The following is a 25815-nucleotide window of genomic DNA, read 5'->3' as shown; positions in this document are numbered from 1 at the left end:
AATTTTCAGAATGAGACTCTTTTTGGTCTCTCAGATATTCATTTTGATGTCAACTTTTCTCATTTGCTCAATGCTGTTGCAGGGGGTTTGCTTTTAGTTGTAAGATTATAGAAAGCTGAATGTTTACCATTTGTTTCATACATAGGTCCATATTCCAATACAATTTGTTGCTTTTCCTGTTATTTTTGGGACCTGTCCACTTTTAAAATGAAATCTACAGCATACGTTGTTTGGTACTACTTATAGATGACTCCCAAGCAACATGTTTCTCATCAACCCCTTGGATGTTGCTCTCAAAGCAGGTGCTTATTTTTGAATTTCTGGCTTGGGGGCAGGTTTTGGATGCATAAAAATTAGGTTTACTGCCAGAGTCTCCTGTAGGCTGCCAATCCACATAGGGGCTAACAAATGGACAATCACAGCCCTTATTTGGCATCCACTTTTTCATGCTTGTGTTGCTCCCCAACTCTTTTTACAAAAATGTGGCTCATGGCCAAAAAAATAAAGGTTGGGGACCTCTGATTAAAACAGGAGGGGATGGAAAATATTTTATATAGATATAAAATAGTATAGATAGTGACACCAGACTCTGTTTATAACACTGAGAATTCTACCTCCCCAATTTCATCTTATTTTGGTGAGCTGCAGACTAATCTGTAAACGTGTATGATCTGTTTCAACATATGGCTGTGGCCCTGCTGCTGAGCTACAACCCCCAGGAACTAGCCTCTACATTCTCTCTACAATTCACATTTTTTATGAAAAGTGCATGATTGTGTTCATCATGTAGTGTCCAGCTGCAGCTCTGGAATTTTTCTTTGGTTCTCGCATTACATATCACCTTATTTCTAGAAAAATACTAAAATGTTGTCAGTATTGGCAATGTAGTGGACAGTGTCGCTGCTAATCTTTATACATATGTTTGTATAACCTTGGAGAACCAGATAGGGCAAATATTTATCTTCAAATAGGATACTCCAAGTTATTTGGAGCTTTGATCTTCTGCAGATGGTTTATATTCCACTTGCTAGCTCTTTGCCTCTGTGCTTTTATCTTCCCTTTGCCCATCTTATGTGACCTCTTGTGTGTGAGTCCCATGTGAATACTATCAAGGCTACGCACAGAGGCTCCACCATGTGAAAGAAGCATGACTATGGTATTTGAGATGGCACCAGGCATAATTTATCTTGTGCGATTTTTGCTTGGTTTTCAGAGGACAGACCAGGAAACATCTGGTTCCTTTAACTGTTAGAAGCCCTACACATTTAGCGTCTGCCTCCTCCTCCTTTAATAGAAGAAGAAGAACATTCTGCAAAGCTTTAGTTTCCAAAAATGTAGAAATTATCCCATTTCCTTCCTGTTGAGGAAAGCGTTTCAGGATTTTTGTTTTGTGATGTATTTGAAACAGTACAAGTTAAAGCCTTGTTTTATTGATTAGTGTGTATCAAGTAGAATTGTTGTTGGGCATTTTTTTTTATACCAAGAAACCCAATGAAGAAGATGGCATATGGGATTTTTGGGGGCTATCATCCTACAGCATTTATTTGAAAAACTGAAAACACTGTGCTTGGATTATAAATACTATTTTTGGGTAAGATGTCATTTCCATCACGGTGTCTGTCCTAAGTGGTAAAAAAAAAAAGGACTTCAGAGAAAGCCAAACTGTCAGCTAAACAACATTCAACTAAGTTCAAAGACCTAAATCAGGGATGTAAAAGTTGTTGCCCTCCAGCTGTTTGCCTTAGAACACTCTGCATTCCCAGCCAGTTGCTCTTCAAAAACTTGCAATTGCTATCATAGGACTTGGGTAAAATGTTATGGGTCACCTAGTGCTGTGGGCAGTCATTGCATGCCATGAATTATATTGGCAATTTTATTTGTGTAGTCAAATATAACATTATAGCATGAAAAGAGGTGTTAGGATTGAGCGTCACTAATATTAATACGATTTTATAGCACTGCAGAAATTCATTGATTCTTCGTTTTATCCCATTCACTTCAATAGCTTACCCCAGGTTGTAATGTAAATAAATGACTTCATTTTTGTGTTAGTATGCCGTTAAATATGCTATAAATTTGCCCCCATGCCTCTAACTGTATTTTTTATTTTATCCGCACAGATCTGCTTTTTCCTATTAATACCTCCTCTGTAAAGAAGGACCATGACTTCTTGGACAGGGATGCAATCGAGGCACTGTGCAGGTCAGTGCCAAATCTGAATCGGCCCGTTCTTTTTGGGCCAAGGGAATATTACTTGTTAAGGTTGCAAATAGCTGAAAGGTGTTGTGATAAGAAGAAAGATGGTCATAAAAGGCACTTCATTGCATATGTCAACAAATGTTTTATATCCCATTTTCTTTGGATAAAATTGAAAGTTAAAGGTGGGAGTTAAAAAAAGGCCACTTTCATTGCCTAATGACTGATAATGAACTCAGTCATGTGTTTTAAGTTGTTCTCAGTGTGCAAACTCTTCCAAGAATGCTTGAATAGCAATTTAGTTGTCCCATATTGAAAGCCATTGACCCTTGTCACTGGGGAGCATACAGAAGGGTCTGCTTTTAGTTCTTACCTAATTAATTACCATCATTAGCTGTAATTCCTTAGTATTTACTTTTAGCCCTTCTTTTGAAGCCAGTGCAAAAGGACAGCAGTAGCACCTGGACCACCACGCCGGCTTACGCACATTGCACATCTGCAAGCGAAAACAAGGGATGTAGCCTGCAGTACCCAGCTGGTCATTCTTCTAAAGACTTTCACTAAAGACTTTCATTAGCAGATTCACTTGGGGATCAGTGAAACAACATAGTTGACTTGATATGCTGGTGTGTCTGCATCTGTATTCGGAATTTTGGATTTAGTTAGAGGTTATTTATGATTGTAGAATGGTAGCTAGGTGCTGGAATTGACACCAGCCAGAGGTGCCAGCTTTCTTTTGTTGCCTGGCTTAGCATTAAACACTTTCAACAGCTTTCAACATATTTTAAGGGTAAGGACACAAACGAAGATAAATCGCCTCTTCTTTGGTAGCGACCAATCTCCGCGAACTGCCTCCCGCCGGCTAGAATGTAAATAGCGGGCAGGATGGCAATCAGAGCTCTTGGTTCTTGGCGTGTGTCCTTACCCTTAGAAGTACCAGGTAAACACCTGGATTAGTTGTTGTAGACAAATGGATGTCAGAATTTATCCTTATGAAGCTTTGCCATGGATACCTTTGCACATAATAGTGTATTTGCAGTTGCACATCCACAGATGATAGAATCCGCTACAGATAAACTTTTGCTTAGGATGATCATGAAGAATTTCTATAATTTCTATAATGGGTAAATGAGCCCTGCCTTGTTTACATAAGAACTTTCATCAGTTTAAGTTCATTGGCTCAGTAATACTGACTACCGAGGCAAGACCTAGGAATAGTTAGCACAAATCAATATGACTGTCGGCATGTTGTAGTTGTTGATGCAATACGTTTGTGCTTAGTGTATGTGGGTGAAACTAGATTTGTGGCTGTGTCTTTATAAAGTTGACTAAGCAAAGCATGTGCAAGGTCACAAACGCTACGTATTATGTTATACCCATAAAATTAAAGTTCACTGGAAATTCAATCTTGGTTACGCTTGTGTGGCTTTTCACTGACACCCAAGTGTGTCAAATTTTGAGTTTAGTTTAACATTATTAATTCCTTTCATGGTTAATTCAGTGAAATTTTATCTTGCTGTGTCTGTTTTCAGCTGCTGGTGTAAATGTCTCCCTACCAGGCCACACAAGTATAATTGCCTATATTTTATATTTTTGTCTGGATTTTCAGACTCTAAGTAACCAGACAGTGTCTCCCAAACTGGACAGTGCTTGCCAAATCCGGACTGTCCCATTCACAAACAGACAGGTCACAACCCTACCGAAGATCATTTTTGCAGATGAAAGACAAGGTGGGAAAGGCAGCCTTCTGTAACTGGATGAGAGTAGATAAAACTAGCCTTGCAGCTCTCTAAGCCAGAAAACAGCTGCCCGATAGCTTATCAGTACAACCTGCTCTTCCCTGGAGAAGGCTACATATATCACAATATTTTGTTGACTTTCTGTCCCTAATATAGAGGTGTCACCAGATTGTCACAGCTTATTAAAGACTTGGTCTTGATTAGCACAAAATTATCATGGAAGGTGAAAATCCTGAGTCACATCTTGCTTCAATGTCCATAGAAACCCTATAATCTGTAACCAACCCAGAAGGCGTGTGCTGATCAGAATTCGTCTGTGGAGCCAAAGGTGAAACCCTTACCCTGGAGTAATGTTTTGCATGTACAAGGAAGACAGACGTTTGCTTACTGTTTGGCCCATCTGTTTGTTTAATGCAGAAAGAAAACAAATACATTGGTGGTGTTCAATTCTAGGTTAGAGCTGTTCTTAGGGCTAGGGCACATGTAGTTTCTTGATGCTGGAGATTTGGTCGTTAAATGTGCATCCGTGCGTGGGAATGTTAGAATACAGATTTACATCAGAGCTTCCAATTTTTCCATTAGGAACAAGGCATCTAATAACATCACTATGAATATGGTCCATATGCCAATAATGTTGTGCCATTATTTATTTATAAAGTGCGGATCTGAATAACTGGCATGGAGAGTTCACAGCATTTTTCTGCAGTCGACTGTAACACATGAGTTTGGAGTGGGGAGGGTCCTCCCGTAAGTACAGACAAGTCTCATTTAACTGGGACGCAGGCATAGTAGTCATGTGCGGACTGGCCTGATACCAGTGAGAGCTCCGGGCTACAGCTCCAGCCAACATCAGCACCAGGGTTCTCGGCTGCGGCACTTCATCCGGTGCCCTTGGGGCACTGGCATCCCTGGTGAAATCCGAACCCAATGACGGTCCCCAAGTGAGTGGGGTCCCACAACCGGCCGCTCTGTTCCGGAGATCTGCAGGAGATGATCAGCATGTACTTGCCTACCGGGGGGGGGAGTCAGGGATCTGGCAGCTGCTGTGGCATTAGTGTACGTGTTGCTTCTCTGCTTCACAGCTGCTTCTCTGCTTCACAGCGCCCGGTTATCTTATTTGCGCACCAACGAGCGTTGTCTTGTGCACCGCCTGGTAGTGCTGGGGCAAGCTGTGGCTGGAGCTGTAGCCCAGAGCCCCATAGCTCTTTCGTAACGCTGCATGTGCACTGTGGGCTAGTTACTGGGGCAGGAGCAGTGAATCCGGTGGGAGCAGCATGTAGGGAAAGTTTCTTGATTTCTGTGGCTGCCTTCTATGGAAGTTAATGGGGAGCCCGCCGACATCACCTTCCTCTGTGGCAGTCTCTTACGGTACATGAACACGCTGTCAGTAGAATATGGGACAGGAAGCGGAGTTTCTGTAAGAAAGTTATTTCTTAATAAAGGTTTCGCTATTTTAAAGTTTAATTTGTCTTGGTGTTTTTTATATTTCGTTCTATACTAACGCATTTTTTTTTAAAAAAATGTTGATGTTTACGAAAAGGGGTGCTAATGGAGGCTCCATTTTAAAAGCATCCTGTTGGATTTTTCCACTGTATTGGATTAAACTGTAGAATGTTTAATTTCCTAATAAGATATGATGCAGAACCTAAAGATTTAGGTAAAGAGCTGCCACAGTAGACTGTCCTTGTCCGTAAAGGTCTTTCATTGACATCCAAGTTATACATTTCTTTTTCTCCTTCCGTAGGCGATTGAATACTTTAAACAAGTGTGCTGTGATGAAACTAGAAATTAGCCCAAATAGGAAAAGGGTAAGTGTATTTGACTGCTTCTTTAATGTGGCCTAATAAATAATGAATCTTAGATAGATTTATTTATGGTATGAGTAATTGGAGTGGCCTGGCTTTACTTTTGTAAATGCATTCTGTAAGGGCTCTTACAGACGAGTGTTAATTTTTGACCAGAAAACCTCTGGAGCTGAATGTGACTTGTGAATAATATGCAAGAGCTGTGTTGGTTTATTCTTCGCATTCTGTGTAAGTAAAGAGGAAATCTCCGCCACAGTTAAAGTATTTAGTTGTCTGGGGAAGAAATAACCAACGCAGTTTATTGTGTTTTTTTTTATTACTATAGGAAATGTACGTCAGTCTTCCATTCTGAGTGTTTTAGAAGTTAATTTAAAAATGAACCACCCCTTAAGGGCTCTTACTGACGAGCGGTTGTAGCTGCGCACCCCTGCGTTCCGGTTTTATGCGTTCAGCCGCAGAGGAGCGCAGGAATAGACGCGTTCAGTTTTTGTCAATGGGGCTGTACTCACACAGGCACATGTAGGCTCGGAACGCAGGAAAATGCAGCATGTTGCGTCTCAACCTGCATTCGGCGCCTACATGCGCCTGTGTGAGTACAGCCCCATTGACAAAAACTAAATGTGTCTACTCCTGCGCGGGTCCATTTTTTGGAACCTGCAATCCGCAACCTGGACCCGCAACCCACATTCTTACCCGCTTGGATCCGCTACCGCGACCCGATGACCATCAAGAATCTGGAAGTGCTGTCATTGTAAACCAGAAGTGACCTCGTTGGAAGTAGACATGATCAGAAAAAAGGAGTAAAAATCGATATTGAGAAGACCCGCAGCGTGACCGCAAACCCGCAGAACCGCCGAGCCGTGTCTATACCCGCACCCGGAACTTCTACCAGCAACCCGCAGGGTACCCAACCCGCTGCAGGACTCTATCCTGCGCTCCCCTATGGATGAACGCATAAAACCGGAACGCAGGGCAGCGCAGCTTCAAACGCTCGTCTGTAAGAGCCCAAAGGCTACATGGGGGTTTACTAATCAACCCTAGAAATGGAAGAGAACTCTGAGTAATAAATCACATAGAGAGAAAATATAATTCCTCCTTTCTAAGAGTTAAACTCATTACTAATTAGTTCCTGCCTTATGGCGATTACCACTTTGTAATAACATTTCATATGATTTATAATATAATGTCTACATAATTTGTATAAGGGTCTAGCTTTCCCTTATTAGGTATAAGATTACATCCGTTCCTTTTAATTATGAAAAAATGATAGATTAATATGAAATGCATCCTTGATTATTGGCTTGTTCTAAACCGTATTCCATGATTTGATAAGGACCTCCGGCATCCCTTAAGGGAAATAGTTTGCAAACACCAATGAATGGCGATTAATCCAATTCTCTATTCATTGTGTCTTTTTAAATTGTTTTGTGTGAGTCCTTAAGGGTCAGGGCACACAGGCAGATTCGGGGAGATTAGTCACCCGGCCACAAATCTCATCTTCTTCGGGGTGACTAATCTCCCCAAACTGCCTTCCCGTTGGCTAAAATGTAAATCGTCAGCAGGATGGCACTCGGAGCGATTTGTTTTCTGAAGTCGCCCGAAGTTGCCTCACGAGGAAACTATACTGCCAGTCCGTATTGGACAATAGAGTAACAGGATCTCGCCCCACCACCATTAAATAACTATTCGACAAAAAATATATCCCGTAACTCATAATCCATAAAAGTCCAAATTTATTTGATTAGCAGCCAGTATGTACTACTTTTTAATACGTTAATTGTATAAATTTGGACTTTTATGGATTATGATTTTACGGGATGTATATTTGTAGTGAGTAGTTTCTTAATTTTATTGACACAATTTAACATATTTTTTAAAATAATACACCTTTATGTGTAGGCTGTATGGGGCAGACTCACAACATGAAAATCTCTATCCCAGTACAGATATGGGATCCGTTATCCGGAAAACCGTTATCCAGAAAGTTACGAATTAAGGGATGGCTGTCTTCCATAGACTACATTATAATCAAATAATAAAATTTTTTAAAAGTGATTCCCTTTTTCTCTGTAATAATAAAACAGTACCTTGTACTTGATCCCAGCTAAGATATAATTAATCCTTATTAAAGGACCAGTAACACAAAAAAAATTGTAAAACATTAGTTTGTACTTAACGGAAAAAAAACCACCAAGACACATTTAACTTTAAATTCGCAAAATCTTTATTAAGAATTAACTTACCGATTCTACGATTGCGCTCCTCGTCAGAAACGCGACAAGGCGACGATTCATGGTGCGGTGCTTGATTTCTCCTCCCTGGCTATCTCCTATAGAAGGCAGTGTGGAGAAATCAAGTGCCACACAATGGATCATTGCCCTGTCACCGTTTCTGAAGAAGAGCGCAAGCGGAGAATCGGTAAGTTATTTCTTAATAAAGACTTTGGGAATTTAAAGGTAAATGTGTCTTGGTGGTTATTTTTCGTTATGTTGAAACAAATTTTTTTTAACAAATTATGTTACTGGTCCTTTTGGGTTTATTTAATGTTTAAATGATTTTTTTGTAGATTTAAGGCACAGAGATCTAAATTACGGAAATATCTTTAGTATAAATCCAGCTGCAAGATCTCCCCAATCTGTAGCTTAGACTTTAGTATTAATTAGCGAAATTTAATATCTGTTTTTAGCAGCGTTTTTTACCGAAGTTAATTGTACACCGTACACTAATGCCAATGTTTTTTTTTTTTTTTTTTTTTTAAATATATATATTGGTTGTGTTTAATGTATGTATTCTGTAATCTGTAGAGTGAAGAGTCTGATGAAGATGAACCCTGTGCAATCAGTGGTAAATGGACTTTTCAAAGGGACAGCAAGAGGTGGTCTCGACTGGAAGGATTTGAAGTCTTTCCTCTTGGTCAAGGGCCAAAAGCGCTACTATCTGACACACAGCAGCTGGCAAATGCAACCAGCCAAGACAGTATCCTCACGGACCTTAGTGAGCACCAAGATGTAGTATCAATTACCAGTACCAGCAGTGAAAGTCCCAGAGCACACCTTCCTAGTGACGCCAGCACTACAAGAACGAATTCTGTCACCAGCATTTGTTCATCTGGAAACTTTATTGCAAACGATGACTCATTTGGGAGCCTTCCATCACCAACAGAGCTTTCCAGTTTTAATTTCACCTCAAAGGCTAACCAAAAAAACTCAAAGTCCAGAACAAAGAGCCTCCTTAAGAGGATGGAAAGTCTGAAAATCAAAAGCTCTAACAGTAAAAAGAAGTCGCATTCCAAACTGGGTCTGATTATTAGTGAACCTATCCTCCAAGAAGCAGCGGATGATGATAAGCTAAAGCAACTTCATTGTGTAGAAATTTCTTCGCTTAATGGCAATCACATCAATGCACCCAAGGTGCGGAAAAGGAGCATATCAAACTCGACTCAGACTAGTAGCAGCAGTAGCCAATCAGAGACGAGCAGTGCAGTAAGCACTCCCAGTCCTGTAACAAGGACAAGGAGCTTAAGTGCCTGCCATAAAAGAGTAGGTATGTACTTAGAGGGCTTTGACCCTTTCAATCAGTCAACGTTTAGTGATATCCTAGAACAGAACTATAAAAACCAGAGGACTTTTGGTGAGGACGCCGTGTTTTTTATTCCTGAAGACCACAAACCTGGCACCTTTCCCAAGGCACTTTCAAATGGCAATTTGTCTCCTTCCGACAGTAGCACCTCTGTCAACTGGAGAATCGGCAGTTTCCATGGACATGACAACCACAGCTTTACAAGGGAACATAGCATCAGCAGCTGCAAAAGTTCCGTCAGCGGCCAAAGACGCAGTTCTTGTTGTTCTGAAGGAAGCCGCTTGAGTATTTATGACAATGTACCAGGCTCTCTTCTGTATTCCAGTAGCAGCGACCTGGCTGATCTTGAAAACGAAGACCTCTTTCCAGAACTTGATGACATTTTATACCACGTGAAGGGGATGCAAAGGATTGTGAATCAGTGGTCAGAGAAATGTTATGACGAAGGAGATTCTGATTCTGCTTTAGATTCTGTGTCTCCCTGCCCTTCCTCCCCCAAGCAGATACACTTGCATATTGACAATGACTGCAATGCTCTTAGTGATCTTGATAGCGCAGGAAATTCATTTAATGATTGTGAAGAAGCAACAGTAATCCAGGCACGGAGAGACTCTGGAGTTGGTGCTTCTCTGACGCGAACGAACAGGTTTGTACTTTTATATTTCATTCCTTTGCTTTGGGTGAGTGCAATATGATTTATCACATGTATGTAGGGTTGCCACCCGGCCGGTATTTTGACGGCCAAGCCGGTAAAACACCTGCCGAGGCCGGTATTACAAATTTACCGGCAATGTAATTTACCGGTAAATTTTGTAATACCCTTAACAAAAGCCCTTGGCCCTCCGCTCAAAACGCACCTTTTCTCCGCCTTCTGGTCATCTTGTGATGTAACTCCACCCCTTTTACATTAAGGCCTGCCCTTTTGAGTCATGGCCCACCTACATATATGGCCATAACTTTGTGTAAGTTGAATAACAGACCATATACTGCCACCCTTAGGGTCAGGGCACACAGGCAGATTCGGGGAGATTAGTAGCCCAGCGACAAATCTCCTCTTCTTCGGGGCGACTAATCTGCCCAAACTGCTTCCCCTGCCTCATAAGGCAGCTTCGGGCAACTTTGGAAAACGAATCGTACCGAGTGCCATCCTGTCGGCGATTTACATTTTAGCCGACGGGAAGGCAGGGGAAGCAGTTCGGGGAGATTCGTCGCCCCGAAGAAGGGGAGATTAGTCACTGGGCTACTAATCTCCCCAAATCTACCTGTGTGCCCTGACCCTAAGGGTTAGTTCACACAAGGAGATTCGGGGGAGTTTTGTCTCCTGGCGACTAATCGCCTCGTCTTCTGGGCGACAATCTCCTCGAACTGCCTCAGTGTGTCTTCCCATAGGCTATAATGAAAAGTCCAGAAGAGCTTTGGAGAAGCCGCACACCACACAAACCCAAAGATTCTTATCCTGGTGCCCAGCGATAGAGGAATCGGCCACCTCACAATACAGGTAAGAAGAATTTCACTGGCACACAGGAGTTGCGGTAGCAGGGCAAGCCCTTGCAATTTTATTATGCAGTTGTGCTAACTGCATAATAAAATTGCAAGGGCTTGCCCTGCTACCACAACTCCTGTGTGCCAGTGAAATTCTTCTTACCTATATTGAAAAGTCGCCTGCGCTAAAGCACACACGGCGCTGCGTTTTCCAAAGCCTGAAGTTTCCTCCATGACGCAACTTCGGGTGACTACGGAAAACGCAGAGCCGCATGTGCTTTAGCGCAGGCGACTTCATTATAGCCTATGGGAAGACACACTAAGGCAGTTCTGGGAGATTGCCGCCCAGAAGACGAGGCGATTAGTCGCCAGGAGACAAAATCTCTTTAAATCTCCTCATGTGAACGAACCCTTAAGGTGGCAGTATATGGTCTGTTTGTCTTACACAAAGTTATGACCATACATGTAGGATTGCCACCTTTTCAGAAAAATAATCTGCCTGTGTGTCCTAACCTTTAAAACCATCTAAAATGTATTAAATTGGTACTGACAGATTTATTATTGGTGAAGAAATAATGGAAAACTGACTGCGTGTCAGGGGAATGTGAAGTGTATTTCTGCTTGCTTGGAAGAGCTCACTTCCTGCTAAACATGTCTTGTAGCCACACCTATCTAAAATGAAGACACAGTCAGATCATGTTTTATGTATTTGGTTCTTCTCCGTTGACTCCGTGGATCATTATCCTTACAACATAATTATTATTGTCTTTAAATCTTATGCATATTGTTGAGCAGTTTGGAAATTCATTGAGTTCTATACATTTATAGCAGCAGTAGAGTGGTCATTGTTTTTATAATTGAGTTTACCATTATTATGTCTTATAGAGAAGTAACCTCTATTATAAAGGAGATAGAGTTGTACAGTTTCGTTCATATGCAGTTGGTGAGTGCATTTCTCTTTATCATACGCAGACACAAGTTCAGATGGCACAGCTTCCAGAGTTCCCACCGTCCCAGTTTAAGGTCCGCTTCGTTGCAGATTAACTGCCAGTCCGTGACTCAGATCAACTTGCTGCAGAAGTATTCACTCTTAAAGTTAACGGCTCTTCTGGAAAAATATACCCCTTCCAACAAGCACGGCTTCAGCTGGTACGTCACTAAAAATCTATAAATGTTTCAATATTATGGCCATTTTAGATTTTATTCTAGAGTTTGTTAGACTATGTAATTGGTGCTATTCGTTAATTCTTGTACTGCTACTTGCCAGTTAATTTTAACCCTCTCTGATGTCCCTAATTAGTGGGCCAGTGCCAGGCTATACTGCTTTTCTGCCCTTCATTTATAAAAAAAACTATAGGTCTTACAAGCTCATTTTTAGGTAACCGGCAAAAGATGTCTGCAGATATCAGAACAGATAGATTGTAAACTGGCCATAGATGTGCAGATTTTAGCTTTGTATCTGATGACTGATCGGACACCACAATCTTCTAACCTATCTCTAATCATTCAGATTAAATAAAGTAGTAAAAGAACAAATCAGACCGATGTTCTTGCCGTGACAGTGATCATACAAAAGTTATGTCTGACAAATAGTAGTGACAGTCTCCCATTGATATAGTCGGATAGGCAATACATGCAGAGAAATTATCATTAGCCGACAGAAATCTTCTAACCTGTCCAATCAACTAAATGATCATTCTCCATGGAATTAAAAATGTTGGGACGATCCACACACAGTCTAAAAATCGTACGATGACCAGCTTTGGATTGTAAGCACTATTAGCATTATGGCTAATTAAGCACAGACGTCTCGTACGTGTTATATTAGCCACAGCGAATTTTTGAAAATAACAAACGGGACTTCCATCGTTGTACGTGCACGTAATTGCAGATTTGTTTTGTTGCCAGCTGTTATGGGATTTGCTAAGATGTACATAAACATTGCCCATTACATGTATATATATATATATATATATCATCTCTATCTTTATTCTCACCACAAATATCTCTGAACACGAGGCATCAAAGCCTTGATAATTCCAAGCAGCTATTTTCTCAATTATGGTAAATGTGTATCTTGTTTGTTGTAAACACTGGAACGGGTGCTGACTGATCACGCCTGAATGCTTCACATTCTCTATGGGTTTCATCACTCCTTTTTTCTGCTCTCGCTTTGCTCTGTTAATGAATGTTAATGAAGGTTTCAGTGTGTTCTGATCTGGTTGTGAACTGACCTTCTGAGTGGGGCTGTGCAGCTACTATTGGTGGATAAAGTACGTATCTCACTGTATCAGTAGCTCTTGTGTTCTTTATAGATTTGGAATTTTATGCATTGTATTTTTTTCTAGAAAAGTTGTTTCAGGTTTTCCAGCCAGTGCAATCTCTGGGTTTGAGTGTAATGCACAAAGGAGAAGGAAAGCTACCAAAGCAGTTTGTTGTCAATAGATTAGCCACGAAAGTGCAAGTTATAACACTATATTTATTCTGTAGAATGCTTTACTGTACCTGAGTAAACAGCTCTAGAAGCTCTCTTTGTTTACGATAGCAGCTGCCATATTAGCTTGTTGTGACATCAATTCCTGCCTGAGTCTCTCACTTATCATAGCTCTGGGCTCAGATTACAGCATGGAGGATGAGAGGAGCAAACTGAGCATGCTCAAGCCCTAGCCCTGGAAATTTAAGCTGAAAACAGGAAAAGCCCATGTGTACTCAATAGAAGGAAAGAAATGTGGTGATTCTTTTGACAGAGGACTCAGAGCAGCATTGGGTTTACTGTTATATTCATATAGACCTTTAGGATAAAGCTTACTTAATTTTAGCATTTCCTTCTCCTATAAGGACTGGTCGATATGGGTGTGCAGTGGGGCACTTGTCCCATGTAGAAAAATATGTATTTGCCCAATTCTGGATACTTAAGTTGAATATGTGACTTTGCTCTTCGTTTGAGAAGTCACTTCCACAGAATTGTTCCTTTGTGGATCTCGATTCCTCACTCACTTCCATCTGCCTTTCACTTTTAAATCAGTCATTTGTAGATGTGATGTTTTTGGCTGGCGGCTTTCAGTGCTTAACATGAGATCCCTGCTGTTGGGCATACTGCTGGCTGGCAGATCTTCATTCAGCCCTTTGTCAGCAATATATCTCACTGCACAAAACCTTCTTTGTAATCCCGGCCTCTTTCTTCTAGATCAGGGGTCCCCAACCTTTTTTACCCATGAGCCACACTCAAGTATAAAAAAATGTTGGAGAGCAACACAAGCATGAAAAAAGTTCCCGGGGTTTCCAAATAAGGATTGTGATTGTGTATTGGTAGCCCATATTTGGACTTGAAGCCAACAGGAGACTCTGTTTGGCAGTATACCTGGTTTTTATGCAACTAAAACTTGCCTTTAAGCCAGGAATTTAAAAATAAACATCTGCTTGGAGGCCACTGGGAGCAACATCCAAGTGGTCGAAGAGCAACATGTTGCTCACGAGCAAATGGTTGGGGATCACTGTTCTAGATAAAGAGCACAGAGGAAAAGAAGTCACTCTATTAGGGGGTCACAACCTACACGATTTATTGACTTTCTTTTCTGTTTTGGCAAAGCTTTAATTATTCTGCTTAGTAAATTTGTTTAAAGGCCTGTGTCTGTTTATTTTGTGTCCACAAGTCTATGTACAGCTACGACGACAACAAGAGAATACTTTTTACAAAGCTATTAAGAAATATACTGCACATACAATATACTATATGTACCAGGGCAAAGCCGATTGTACATAGAGTGGTTTACCAGGGTGCAGTAATCCATATCAACCAATGAGCAGGTAGCATTTACAGGCCTCCTGTTTAAAAACAAACAATTTATTGGTTGCTGCGCCTGAGTAAAAGGTGGCCATTCACTCGTAGTTCCATTCATCTGGTTTGGTTGGCAAACAAGCGGATCTTTGCCCGATATTGTCATGTACTGTATATGCTGGGACCATATCAGGCTGATCTGGTTGTTTAGCCTTCTGGCCAACAATCGGATCAGAATAATAATAATCCTTGCCCCAATTTTTGGCCAGATATCTGTTTGGGGAGGTCATATGTGGGCAGATAAGCTACCAGCTTGGTCAGAAGGGTTCAGCAAAATGTAGTCCCTTTAATAAAACATTGGGTATCATGTTGCTTCTTTGAAAATTAGAATTAATTCCAATTTTAGGGTACTATATTTTTTCAATCACTTATTTGACATTTCCATGTATGGATGTTAGTGGTATAGGAACAACTATTACCATAATGGCTTACTCGAACAGTCTATAAAATATCTAGTGGAGATACTAGATATTCTACATTTCAAGAATGTCCACAATACAAGCCCAGATGATTTAGACTTTGCTCCATTAGATACTGTAAATCAGGGGTCCACAACCTTTTTTATGTGTGAGCCACATTCAAATGTAAGAAGAGTTAGGGAGCAACGCATACATGAAAAAAGTTAACGGGTTGCCAAATAAATGCTGCGATTGGTTATTTATTAGCCTCTATGTGGACTGGCAGCCTACAAGAGGCTCTTGTTTGGCAGTACAGCTGCAACCAAAAAGAAGCACCTACTTTGAGGCCAATGGGAGCAACATCCAATAGGTTGGTGAGCAACGTGTTACTCATGAACCACTGGTTGGGGATCACTGCTATATATCATGACCTGGATGAATGAAAACCTTCATATAGACAGTCTACAAAGGTTTGATGTGAAATCTGTATAGTTGGATATACAAGTTTTGAGGCCAAGTACACCCCAAGACAGTGCCAGGCAATGCCAGCCAGACGCCCCAGGCAACATGGCAGGGATGTGTGTGTGCAAACGGGGATGCGTGGGAGCATGCAACTGAGGACACGCAGGACGGGCCTGCGTCAGCAAGCTTTGATGCCACAGAGAGGCACCCGTTTAAAGGAGAATTCAACTGTTTTCAAAAAAAAAAGCCCTAACCCCCCCCACCCCACATAGACCTCCCTCCTCCCCCCAGCATAGCTGCCCTCGGGAAAATGCCCCTAACATTTTACTTACCCCTCGGTGCAGATTCAGGCATCGGAGTTCACTGTCGTCATCTTTCGGGTCTTCGTGTCTTCTACCACCACTTACCGCGGTCTCCCACTCCGCTTACCGAAGTCCTGTAAGATGGCTGCAATGAACTCCGATGCCTGAATCTGCGCTAAGGGGTAAGTATAAAGTTAGGGGCATTTCCCGGGGGAGGTCTAAGTGAGGTGAGGTTTTTTTTTTGAAACCGGTTGAATTCTCCTTTAACCTTTTCCAGTGGCTGACTAGGCTGCTTATGGGGCATTACATTTTGTTTTTGAACAGTTGTTATGCATAAATGTCTACAACATAATACAATCACATGAAAACAACAGGTGAGGTTCAGATGGAAATTAAGGATTTTGTTTAAAATCTTGCAGATAACCTTGTAAATTTCATTTTCTGGTAGGGCAGCTGACTAGATATCTTACTAGCAACATCCCTGCATCCCAACAGGACTGGGATTCAGTATTCACTCAAGGAAGCTTTTAAAGGCAGGACAGGTGCCTGGATGTGGCCCTTCATTATTTTACCGTAACATGGATTAACCGTAGTTTCTCAGGCCGAAGGGGGACTTTTGTAGTTTGTTACTGTGGCAATAAAGACATTATTTATTGATTTTTTTTCAATGTTGTTTTGTATTTGAATAGGGCCGTGCCAAAATTTATGAAGCGCGTTAAAGTTCCAGACTACAGGGACCGAAATGTGTTTGGCGTTCCTCTTGCAATAAATGTGCAGCGGACTGGTCAGCCATTGCCACAAAGCATTCAGCTGGCCATGCGTTACCTACGTAGTCAGTGCTTGGATCAGGTTGGTGTTCGCTCTTGTACTGCAGCACAGTTCTCTTTCTGTGTGTGTTGTGCTCCATACTTACTCTTTTTTTACCCTCCCCTCGGATTACAAGGTGGGGCTGTTTAGGAAATCAGGCGTCAAGTCCAGGATCCTGGCTTTGCGGGAAATAAGTGAAAACAACTCTGACAGTTTGACCTACGAGGGACAGTCTGCGTATAATGTGGCGGACATGTTAAAGCAGTACTTCAGGGACCTGCCGGAGCCACTTTTGACCAGCAAGCTTTCCGAAACTTTCCTGCAAATCTACCAGTGTAAGTTTATAGTCTTCGTTGGGATCTTTAAGAGGGATGTGAGACTTGCTGCTGTCGTCCCTTGCATTATTAGAGATATCAAGCTTCTTGCTCAGCCTAGCTTAACCACACACTTCAGATTCAACTTTTTATAGGAGGACTAGAGCCTCACTCACATTTATTCTGGAAATAATTTACCACAGGCAAAGAGTAAATGTTCCAGATCAGAGGTATCACCAGCACCATGACAGTGAAGGTTACTGAGACAGTGGTGAGCAGTAGTATTTGTGGCCTATCATTACTTGGTGCTATTCTAGTCTAGAATTACTGGTTTGACAGTATACTTCTCAAGCCCCTTGATACTCCATTTTTTACCTCTATTTGTTTATTTTTGTCTTTGCGCTTCATCGGATCATGTAATTGGGGCTTGAATAATTTTTTGGCTATTGATTGATACAGAGTGTTTATTGTTAAAGCTGTTTGGCCTGAAAGTATTGGTTTGAAAGCGCTTATTGAAAACAGAAGTGTTCTGGTCAATGTCCACGCTGAGGCTTATGGAAAACAGAGGTGTCTGTTGTGCTGCGTAACCATAGAGCTGTTGATTCAGGTTTCCACGTGCATTTGTCAGAGGCCTGCATTTTTCCATGATTTTATTCTTGCTTTATTCGTGCTTCAGAGAAAAACGTATTTGCATTAGTAAGCCTATTAGTTACTTTACAGTAATGTCTCCTTTTCCAGTTAATCCCTTTAGCCCCTAAAACTGATAGCCTTTTCTACAATGATCTTTCCTCACCCTCCCTTTTCCCCATCTACCTACCTACCTACCCTTCTATTTTAATATGTTAAATGGAGTGCTAGACCTCTTTTCTCAATATACATCCTATATAAAGAGCTTACGCTATGAGCATCTTTTTAATGAACCACATGAGCATTTGCTGTATGATAACTAAATCTTGGTTTCCTCTACGGAGCAAAGTAGAAGGGATTTGTAACCCCTAAAGGTGCATTTGAATGTTGGGTAGTCCTGGGACCCCAAGCTGTCATAGTGTTAGCTGTCTCTAATATTATAACCTTTATTGTTGGATAAGAATCTATTCAATACTCCTTCCATACACCGTAAACCCGTAGGAGCAGCTCAGCCCCAATAGACAAGGTAGTATAACCCAACAAGACCACTAATAAAAGTCAGGTACTGAAGTGGAGACATTAAACCTTTCAATAAAGAAACTACCAACATCTTTTGATGCTTCTGCTGTAAACCCATGTACATTGCATAGTGTTTATTTGGCTTGTCTGTTGACTAGTATCTATTGTTCTCTGCAGATGTCCCCAAGGAGCAGCGCCTGCAGGCAATCAAGGCGGCCATTATGCTGTTGCCTGACGAAAACAGGGAAGTCCTGCAAACTCTTTTATATTTCCTAAGTGATGTTGCAGCAGCCGTAGATGAAAACCAGATGACCCCCACCAACCTCGCTGTGTGTCTGGCTCCCTCCTTGTTCCACCTCAACACCTTGAAAAGAGAGAACTCCTCTCCCAGGTACTTTGACATGATGTAACTTGCACTACAGAATAGTACATTAAATAAAGATCAGCTCTGGTTAGTTTTTAGCCTGCTTTGGTCTGATTTTTCCATATACCACTTGTTCAGGGGTTATACTGTTTCAGCACTAATGCCCTAAAAGATGTCTATGGAGCCCATAGGCCAGACACATACTCTCTAATTAGGAACATATGAAGTTCATCATATGGGATATAAATGCAAATATGTCTGTTATCCAGGACCAACTTCACAGCTAAGGTTGTTACCCTTACCCTTCTTAGAAATAGGGTATACTGAATAAGGCCAATCAGAGTCGAGCTGTTTCTTGCTAGTGGAGAATTATTGGTGCCCTATTAAGTGTAATGGAAGCTGCCTGCCACTGCTGCTACAGGCAATTGCTTCAGCCTGAAAATGTGCAGCATTTTCTTACTCAAAACCGTTGGTTTCCATCCTACTTTAACAGAGCGTGGCAGTGAAATATGCCGTATCTAACATTATTCTAATTCTCTTTTGAAGAAGAAAGCATTTCAGTTTACGATATCACATTTGTAGCCCACTAAGCTCAACCAACAACCATTCAAAATAGAACAAGAGAACCATTTGCAGATTGACTTAAAATAGCCCTTTTTATATCCTACTCATCGAAGGTGAACTTCCACTTTAAGAACATTCCACATACGATACTATAAACATACTTTTAAGTAGCATTTGACTTGTTCATTCATTTAGAAATGAGGCCTAATAACATGACATGGTGTGAGTGAAACCTTTGCTATGTTCTCATTTCATTCCAGGGTTATGCACAGAAAGCAGAATCTAGGAAAGCCTGATCAGAAGGACCTGAATGAAAACCTTGCTGCCACTCAGGGTTTGGCTCACATGATTGCAGAGTGCAAAAAACTTTTCCAGGTGAGGCTTTATCAGACTGCAATTAAAATGGTTTACTCTACCAATTGTGTAAGCCTTTTGCTGATATTTCCTAGATCTCAGCCGCTGGGCAATTTCATATTGTTTTTTTTTCTTGTGAGTTTTAGTCCTTTGGTGGTACCAGCACCAGTTAAGTAACGATTTAAACTCCAGGATTAGGATCGTACCAGCATATGCTGCATATTTCCCCAACATTGACACGGTCAATTAATTTGGATTTGTTGCTAATAATAACAATGTCACATAACAGTTAATACCCATTCTTTCCTTTAAATACAGTAAACCGCTAACAACTGGTTTATTGTTCATCTGAAACGCTCACATTTGGCTTTTTTTTTTCGTTTCTCCTAGATCCCTGAAGAAATGAGCAAGTGCCGTAATTCATACATGGAACATGAGCTGAGGCCTGTGTGCCTGGAGGAGCTTGTTAATGACAACGGAGAGGGACTGTGTGACTATCAGTCTTACCTTCAAGAGAACATTGACGTCTTACTCAAGGATGCTAAAGACAAGTTCAAAGGCTGGGTTGGCTGTTCGACATCAGAGCAAGCAGACCTGTCTTACAAAAAGGTAAATTATTGTTTGAAAATAACTTAAGTAGCCAGGGCTGGAGTTACAGGACAAGTGAAACCCTGGCAATGCAAAAAAATAAAGTTGCAGTCCATTTGTGGTTAAAACAAAACCAATCACCTATTTTCTTTAAGGTGTGTGAAGGCCCTCCTCTTCGATTATGGAAAGCCACCATTGACATTCCTGCTCAGCCAGAAGATATTCTTCACCGTTTGCTGAAAGAGCAGCACTTGTGGGATGAAGATCTCCTGGATTCCAAAGTTATTGAGAGTTTGGATGAGCAGACTGATATTTATCAGTATGTGCAAAATTATATGGCACCCCATCCGGCCAGGGACTTTGTTGTATTAAGGTGTGTATAAGTGTTATGCATTTTGAATACAAGATATATTGTAATGTAAACACAGTTTAAGTTTCATTATTTCTTTCGATTGCTTCAACCATAACTCTATTTCCCAACAGAACATGGAGAACCAACTTGGTGAAAGGTGCTTGTGTTCTTTCATGCACTTCAGTGGATCATGATCATGCTCCTCAGCTCGGTGTCAGAGTCAACGTGCTCATGTCCAGATACCTCATTGAACCATGCAGCTCTGGAAAGTCCAAGCTCACATACTTATGCAGAACTGATTTAAGGTAATGACCAGGAAGGAAGCAGAAACGCTTCTAGAATGCTCATTGCAGATTTTGTGCCAGATCTAATAACCCATATAAACTCTGGTTGGGACTAGTTCAATTCTTGATCCAGCTGGGCTGTCCAAGGACAATATTGGTCTCCTCAGTACCCTATGTGATACTATTGTTGGCCCAGGGTCCAAAGATGACACTAGCTGTGTAATTCAAATCTTGAGCCAAGATGCATCAAGGTCCCCACAGCCCAAGCACACAATCAACTTTGTCAGCAGCAGAGACCTTTATGTTTATTTTCTACAAATTAAGTCCCTGTTTTTGTTCGTCAGCAATAGGTTCAAGTTGTGGAATGTAACAATTGTGGAAAAGTTGCGTACCAATAATAACATTCTAAAAATGTTCTTAGCCCTTCCTACAATATATACTAAAGCTGCTTATTCCCTTTGCCCGACATGACATGCACTTTTATTAAGTAATAGAAACATCTCCTTACAAGGTGTTTCCCTTTTAAGTTTCACGACCGCTCCATTCATAACATACAAATAAGATATCCCTAAGCTGTTTCCTGCAACCGTTCTACAGCATATTATTTTTATTTCTTTGTAAATTGACCCTAAAGGGAAATACATTCAGTTACTAAGGATACAGAGCTCACAGACAACCATGTTTTTATGGTTATGTCTGGAGCAGTAAAGGTGGCCACAGACGTAACAATTACAATCTTTCTTGGAAAAGATCTTTCCAAGAAAGATCGTTCGTTTCAATACACACGTGTTGAGCTGAATCGATAGATATACAGGTAGAAACAATAGAATTCTACCTGATGATTCTGCACTAACAATGGCCGATGTTCAGGTGCCTTCAAAGGCACCCGATCAAAATTTTCAGTCCAGCCCGATCAACGGGCCAACGGATATCCAAGTCTTCTGCCGATATCAGTCGACTCTTTTTCTACCATAGACGCACCGAATATCGGACAAAAATTAGTTTTGTATCTGTGCGTCTATGGCCACCTTAAAACACAGCCCAGAGAGGCCGAACTATCTAACATGTTTCCCACAACAAATAAAGCCTTTGCCTTTTGCTTAATCTATGCCTAGTCTATATGCTTTACTGTTGTATTTTTCTAAAAAAAAAAAAAAAAAAAAAAGGTTTTAATATTGTCTTTTTTGTTATGTTATTTTAGGGGCCATATGCCAGAGTGGTACAATAAGGTTTTTGGGCACCTGTGTGCAGCTGAAGTTGTAAGGATCAGAGACTCTTTTGTCAACCAACAATCAGAAAGCAAAGATGGAAAGTCCAGGTGACATGCCAGGCTGCAGTATAAGGTCTGAGAAAGTGGAAGTGATCCTGATGGCTATTCATCACGAGTCCTGGGAGACACAGGGGACCCCAGTTGTTGGACTTTGCAAGTTGTTTGGGCACTGACTGTATCTTCAATATAAAGCTGCTTCCTGGCTCTAGTGGCTGCTCTATTCCTTAGGATCTCTCCTTGCACAACAAGCTGTATGTTTTCTTGCATACGGATTCTCGCTGCTTCTGAGAAGCAAACTGACAGTTGGAAATCTACGTTGCACAAACGTGTACATTAAAATCGCATTCCCTTTTTGCATGCCATTATATCGTGGGACTGGTGTATCCACTGGAATAATTGGTACTTCTACTTATTGTTGTTGCTTTTATTATTATTATTATTATTATTATTATTTTTTTTAGCAGAAAAGAAAGATTTGCACAGAGAAAATGTGTGAATGTGTGTTGTGCTAATGAATGAAGTCAATCGCGGTGTCTGGTACACTGATAGACAGCTGTACTGGTTTTAATCTCAGGTTCATGTTGTTATGTGTCAGACTTTGCTAAAGGCTCCATCTTCGCTGGGAGGGAAAGGCAAAGCTACAGCGATGGGAATCTGCTGTCCTTCAGATGCCGTTGAAGGATAAGTTTCAGCTCTTCCTGATCAGCCGGCGCTGGGATGCGGAGAGTAATAGTCCGACAGTATCTGGGTGGCCTTCAGTTGTGCAATCAGTGCATTGGAACAGGTGACTTGTCAGATCCAAATGCTGCTAAATTGTCACCAAATGCAAAATGTTTGTGTGAACATTTGTTGCCTGCACCACGAGTGCTGTGTGTACTTGCATTGTCATTATCTTATTGCACTTGAAGAGCTCGTCACCCATTGTCCAGAAGGGGCAAAGCACATTGATCTTTCCCCCCTGTTAAGTATATTCTACTGTTTCCTGAGCATTTATTCCTGCAGCAAAATGAGCAGTTTCAACCCCCCCAAATAATACTTTGCGCTATTTTACATGCAACCATCTCCTTATGTTCATATCATGGCCACATGGAGAGGCCATCTTTTTTGTTTTATATTTCCGTATATCCCAATACAGGGGCCATACTTAGACATATTTACCTTTTATTTGTTTTTATATTTCAAATCCCTTTTACAACATACACAAAACAGAATCCTGTTCTTGGTCGTTATTTAGCTTTATCTACTTCCTTCCTGTCCATAAAAACAGCAGCCTAGTCCTGTTTTATGATTGAGATTCCGGAATCAGTCCTGTTATATGTTGCAAGTTACATGGATAGGTGTGGGTTCACACGCAAGAGCCGGACCCACTTAAAGCAGAGGCAACAAACCCAAAGAATGCAAAAATCATATACGTTTAGTTTAGGTCTAAATGCTCTGTAATAGAAGCTGCACTAATCCTGGGTCCAATTTTAAATAGAATAAGAACAATAGCTCATTATGTGAGGACAGTTTCCATCCAGTTCCTATTCATTAGCAGAGCCTAAATATTTACTGTAGTGTTAATATAGTATAGGGGCGGTGTAACTCGACGTTAATGAATAAGTGTTTACATTGGTAACAACTGGTTATAAGCTGCAGCTTTTCCTACTTTTTCAAGCTAAGCCTAGGTTAGTCAAGTTAAGCCTAGCTACTGACAATCCTGTATTGAAAGCAAAAGCCAGTGGAAGTAACTATACTGGCATGATGCAGTAATAATAGAGTGTAGTCTTTTCTTTGAGCATTTTGGATTATGACCTTAGGTTTATGGGTGAATTTGGGAGCTTCTCTACGGGCTGAAAATCCATTAAAAGCTGTTCATGCCACATAAGATTGGTTTTATTGGAAATTACCAGGCATTTCAAGGGAGGCTTCAGGCATTGAGAATATGCTCCCAAGTACAGGTATGGGATCAGTTATCCGGAAACCCGTTATGCAGAAAGTTCCGAATTTCGGAAAGGCTGTCGCCTATCGACTTCATTATAATCAAATAATCCAAATTTTTAAAAATGATTTCCATTTTCTCTGTACCGTAGTAATAATAAAACAGTAGCTTGTACTTGATCCCAAATAAAGCTGGCCATAGATGCAAAGATCCGATCGTAGGAATCATCATACGATCGGACTTTCCCATCTCCCGACCCGCCACTAACCATTCAGATCAAAGTCTTACCAGTCAGATTAGTTAAAGAACAGATCAGCAATGTCACGCAGAAATATTATCGGCAGCCGACAGAAATTTTCTAACCTGTCCGATCGACCAAACAACCGATCTCCGCCGGATGAAAAATGTCGGGACTCTTCACACACGGTTCGAAAATCGTACGAATCCTCGATTCGTACGATCAGATCTTTGCGTCTATGGCCAGCTTAAGATATAATTAATCACACAAACAGTATCCCCAGCGTCACTTATTGGGACTTCAAAACTGTTATCTTTGCTACGAGTCCTATGGTAAGTCAGCATATACGGGAAATTGTTATAGATTAATCTATTTCAATATTCTGTTTAAATGCCGGTTCCAGCTCACCCTTAAGGATTGTTGGTCCGGGTGCACCATGCCCCGGACCCCTCACGTGTATGCTGGATTCGGCTCCCCAAAAGGATGAAAGTATCGAATCTTACCCGGACTTCGTTGTGACCCAGGTGCAGCCGCCCTGAGTCCGTCGCTAAGGGAAAACGCAATGTTGCACACACAAAAGTTCTAGGCAACGCACTCTCAGGTCTCTGATGAAGTGCAGTGACACGAAACGCGTCAGACCTCATGGCGCAGGGTTACATAGTTTGTTAAATCTTCAATAAAATCAAAGTTTTTACCATTTACCTGAAGACGAAGCGATTCCTTGTGTGATCCGAAGAGTGCGTTGCCTAGAACTTTTGTGTGTAAGATATAATTAATCCTTATTGGAAGCAGATCCAGCCTGTTGGGTTTATTTCATGTTTACATGATTTTGTAGTAGACTTAAGGTGTAAAGATCCAAATTGCGGAAGGACCTGTTATCTGGAAAGCCCCAGGTCCCAAGCATTCTGGATAACAGGTCCCATACCTGTACTATCTACCAATATGTGTCCACTTTCAGTGTCAGACTGGGTCTCCTAGACCCCACCAGACAACATGACCTTACAAGAATTACATGTAGGCAGTTCTAAATTATACAAACCTATAGTAGAAATAAGAAAGATCTGTTGGGGAAATCATGGCTGGGGCCGACCAGGAGATGCTCCGGTACCCTGGCAGGCCAATCTTACTTCGTCCATTTTGTTTTCTACAGCACCATAGGTGCAAAGGGAGAAGTCCATGCTGCAGGAGTGTGTACTTAAAGAGGTGGTTCACCTTTAAGTTAACTTTTAGTATGTTATAGAATGGCTAATTCTAAGCAACTTTTCAGTTGGTCATTATTTATTTTGTATAGTTATTTGCCGCCTTCTTCTGACTCTTTCCAGCTTTCAAATGGGGGTCCCATCTAAAAACAAATGCCCTGTAACGTTACAAATGTATTGTTATTTCTACTTTTTATTACTCTTCTTTCTGCTAAGCTGCTCTCCTATTCATATTCCAGACTCTTATTCATATCAATGCATGGTTGTTACGTTAATCTGGACCCTAGCAACCAGATCGCAGAAATTGCAAACTGCAGAGCTGCTGAATAAAAAGCTAAATAACTCAAAAACCACAAATAATAAAAGATTAAAACCAGTTGCAAATTGTCTCTAATATCACTCTACATGAGATTAAAAGTTAATTCAAAGGGGGAACTCCGGCTTCCAAACCAAAATGTGATAAAGAGGCCTACATAACACAGAAATCCCTAATATACCCATCACAGTTACCTGTTAAAAAAAAAAGTGATGAATAAATGCCATTTTCTATGCTGAAATCCAGCTGATTAATATTCTTCTTCCTCTTCTGCATCATTTAAAATCCTGGCAGGGA

At 41.0% G+C, this 25815-nt stretch overlaps 1 protein-coding gene across 5 annotated transcripts in view; it reads left to right on the top strand.

Moving 5' to 3' along the window:
* The window catches only part of LOC108706599 (rho GTPase-activating protein 7), a 211423-nt gene extending 188075 nt beyond the window's left edge, over positions 1-23348 (top strand). For all 5 annotated transcript variants that reach the window (XM_041579485.1, XM_041579484.1, XM_041579486.1 and 2 more), the window contains 12 exons: positions 2121-2202; positions 5680-5743; positions 8545-9965; positions 11774-11950; positions 16491-16650; positions 16745-16943; positions 18246-18459; positions 19257-19371; positions 19741-19959; positions 20094-20311; positions 20422-20595; positions 21776-23348. In XM_041579485.1, the coding sequence (XP_041435419.1) occupies positions 2121-2202; positions 5680-5743; positions 8545-9965; positions 11774-11950; positions 16491-16650; positions 16745-16943; positions 18246-18459; positions 19257-19371; positions 19741-19959; positions 20094-20311; positions 20422-20595; positions 21776-21896 (3164 nt within the window). In that variant the 3' untranslated portion in view covers positions 21897-23348. The remainder of the gene's footprint in view (positions 1-2120; positions 2203-5679; positions 5744-8544; positions 9966-11773; positions 11951-16490; positions 16651-16744; positions 16944-18245; positions 18460-19256; positions 19372-19740; positions 19960-20093; positions 20312-20421; positions 20596-21775) is intronic.
* The last annotated feature ends 2467 nt before the right edge of the window (positions 23349-25815 follow it).

Source organism: Xenopus laevis, chromosome 1S (assembly GCF_017654675.1).
Source record: "Xenopus laevis strain J_2021 chromosome 1S, Xenopus_laevis_v10.1, whole genome shotgun sequence".
Classification (NCBI taxonomy): Eukaryota; Metazoa; Chordata; class Amphibia; order Anura; family Pipidae; genus Xenopus; species Xenopus laevis.
Note: the sequence above shows the minus strand (reverse complement) of the source record. Positions and strands in the feature narration are given on the sequence as shown.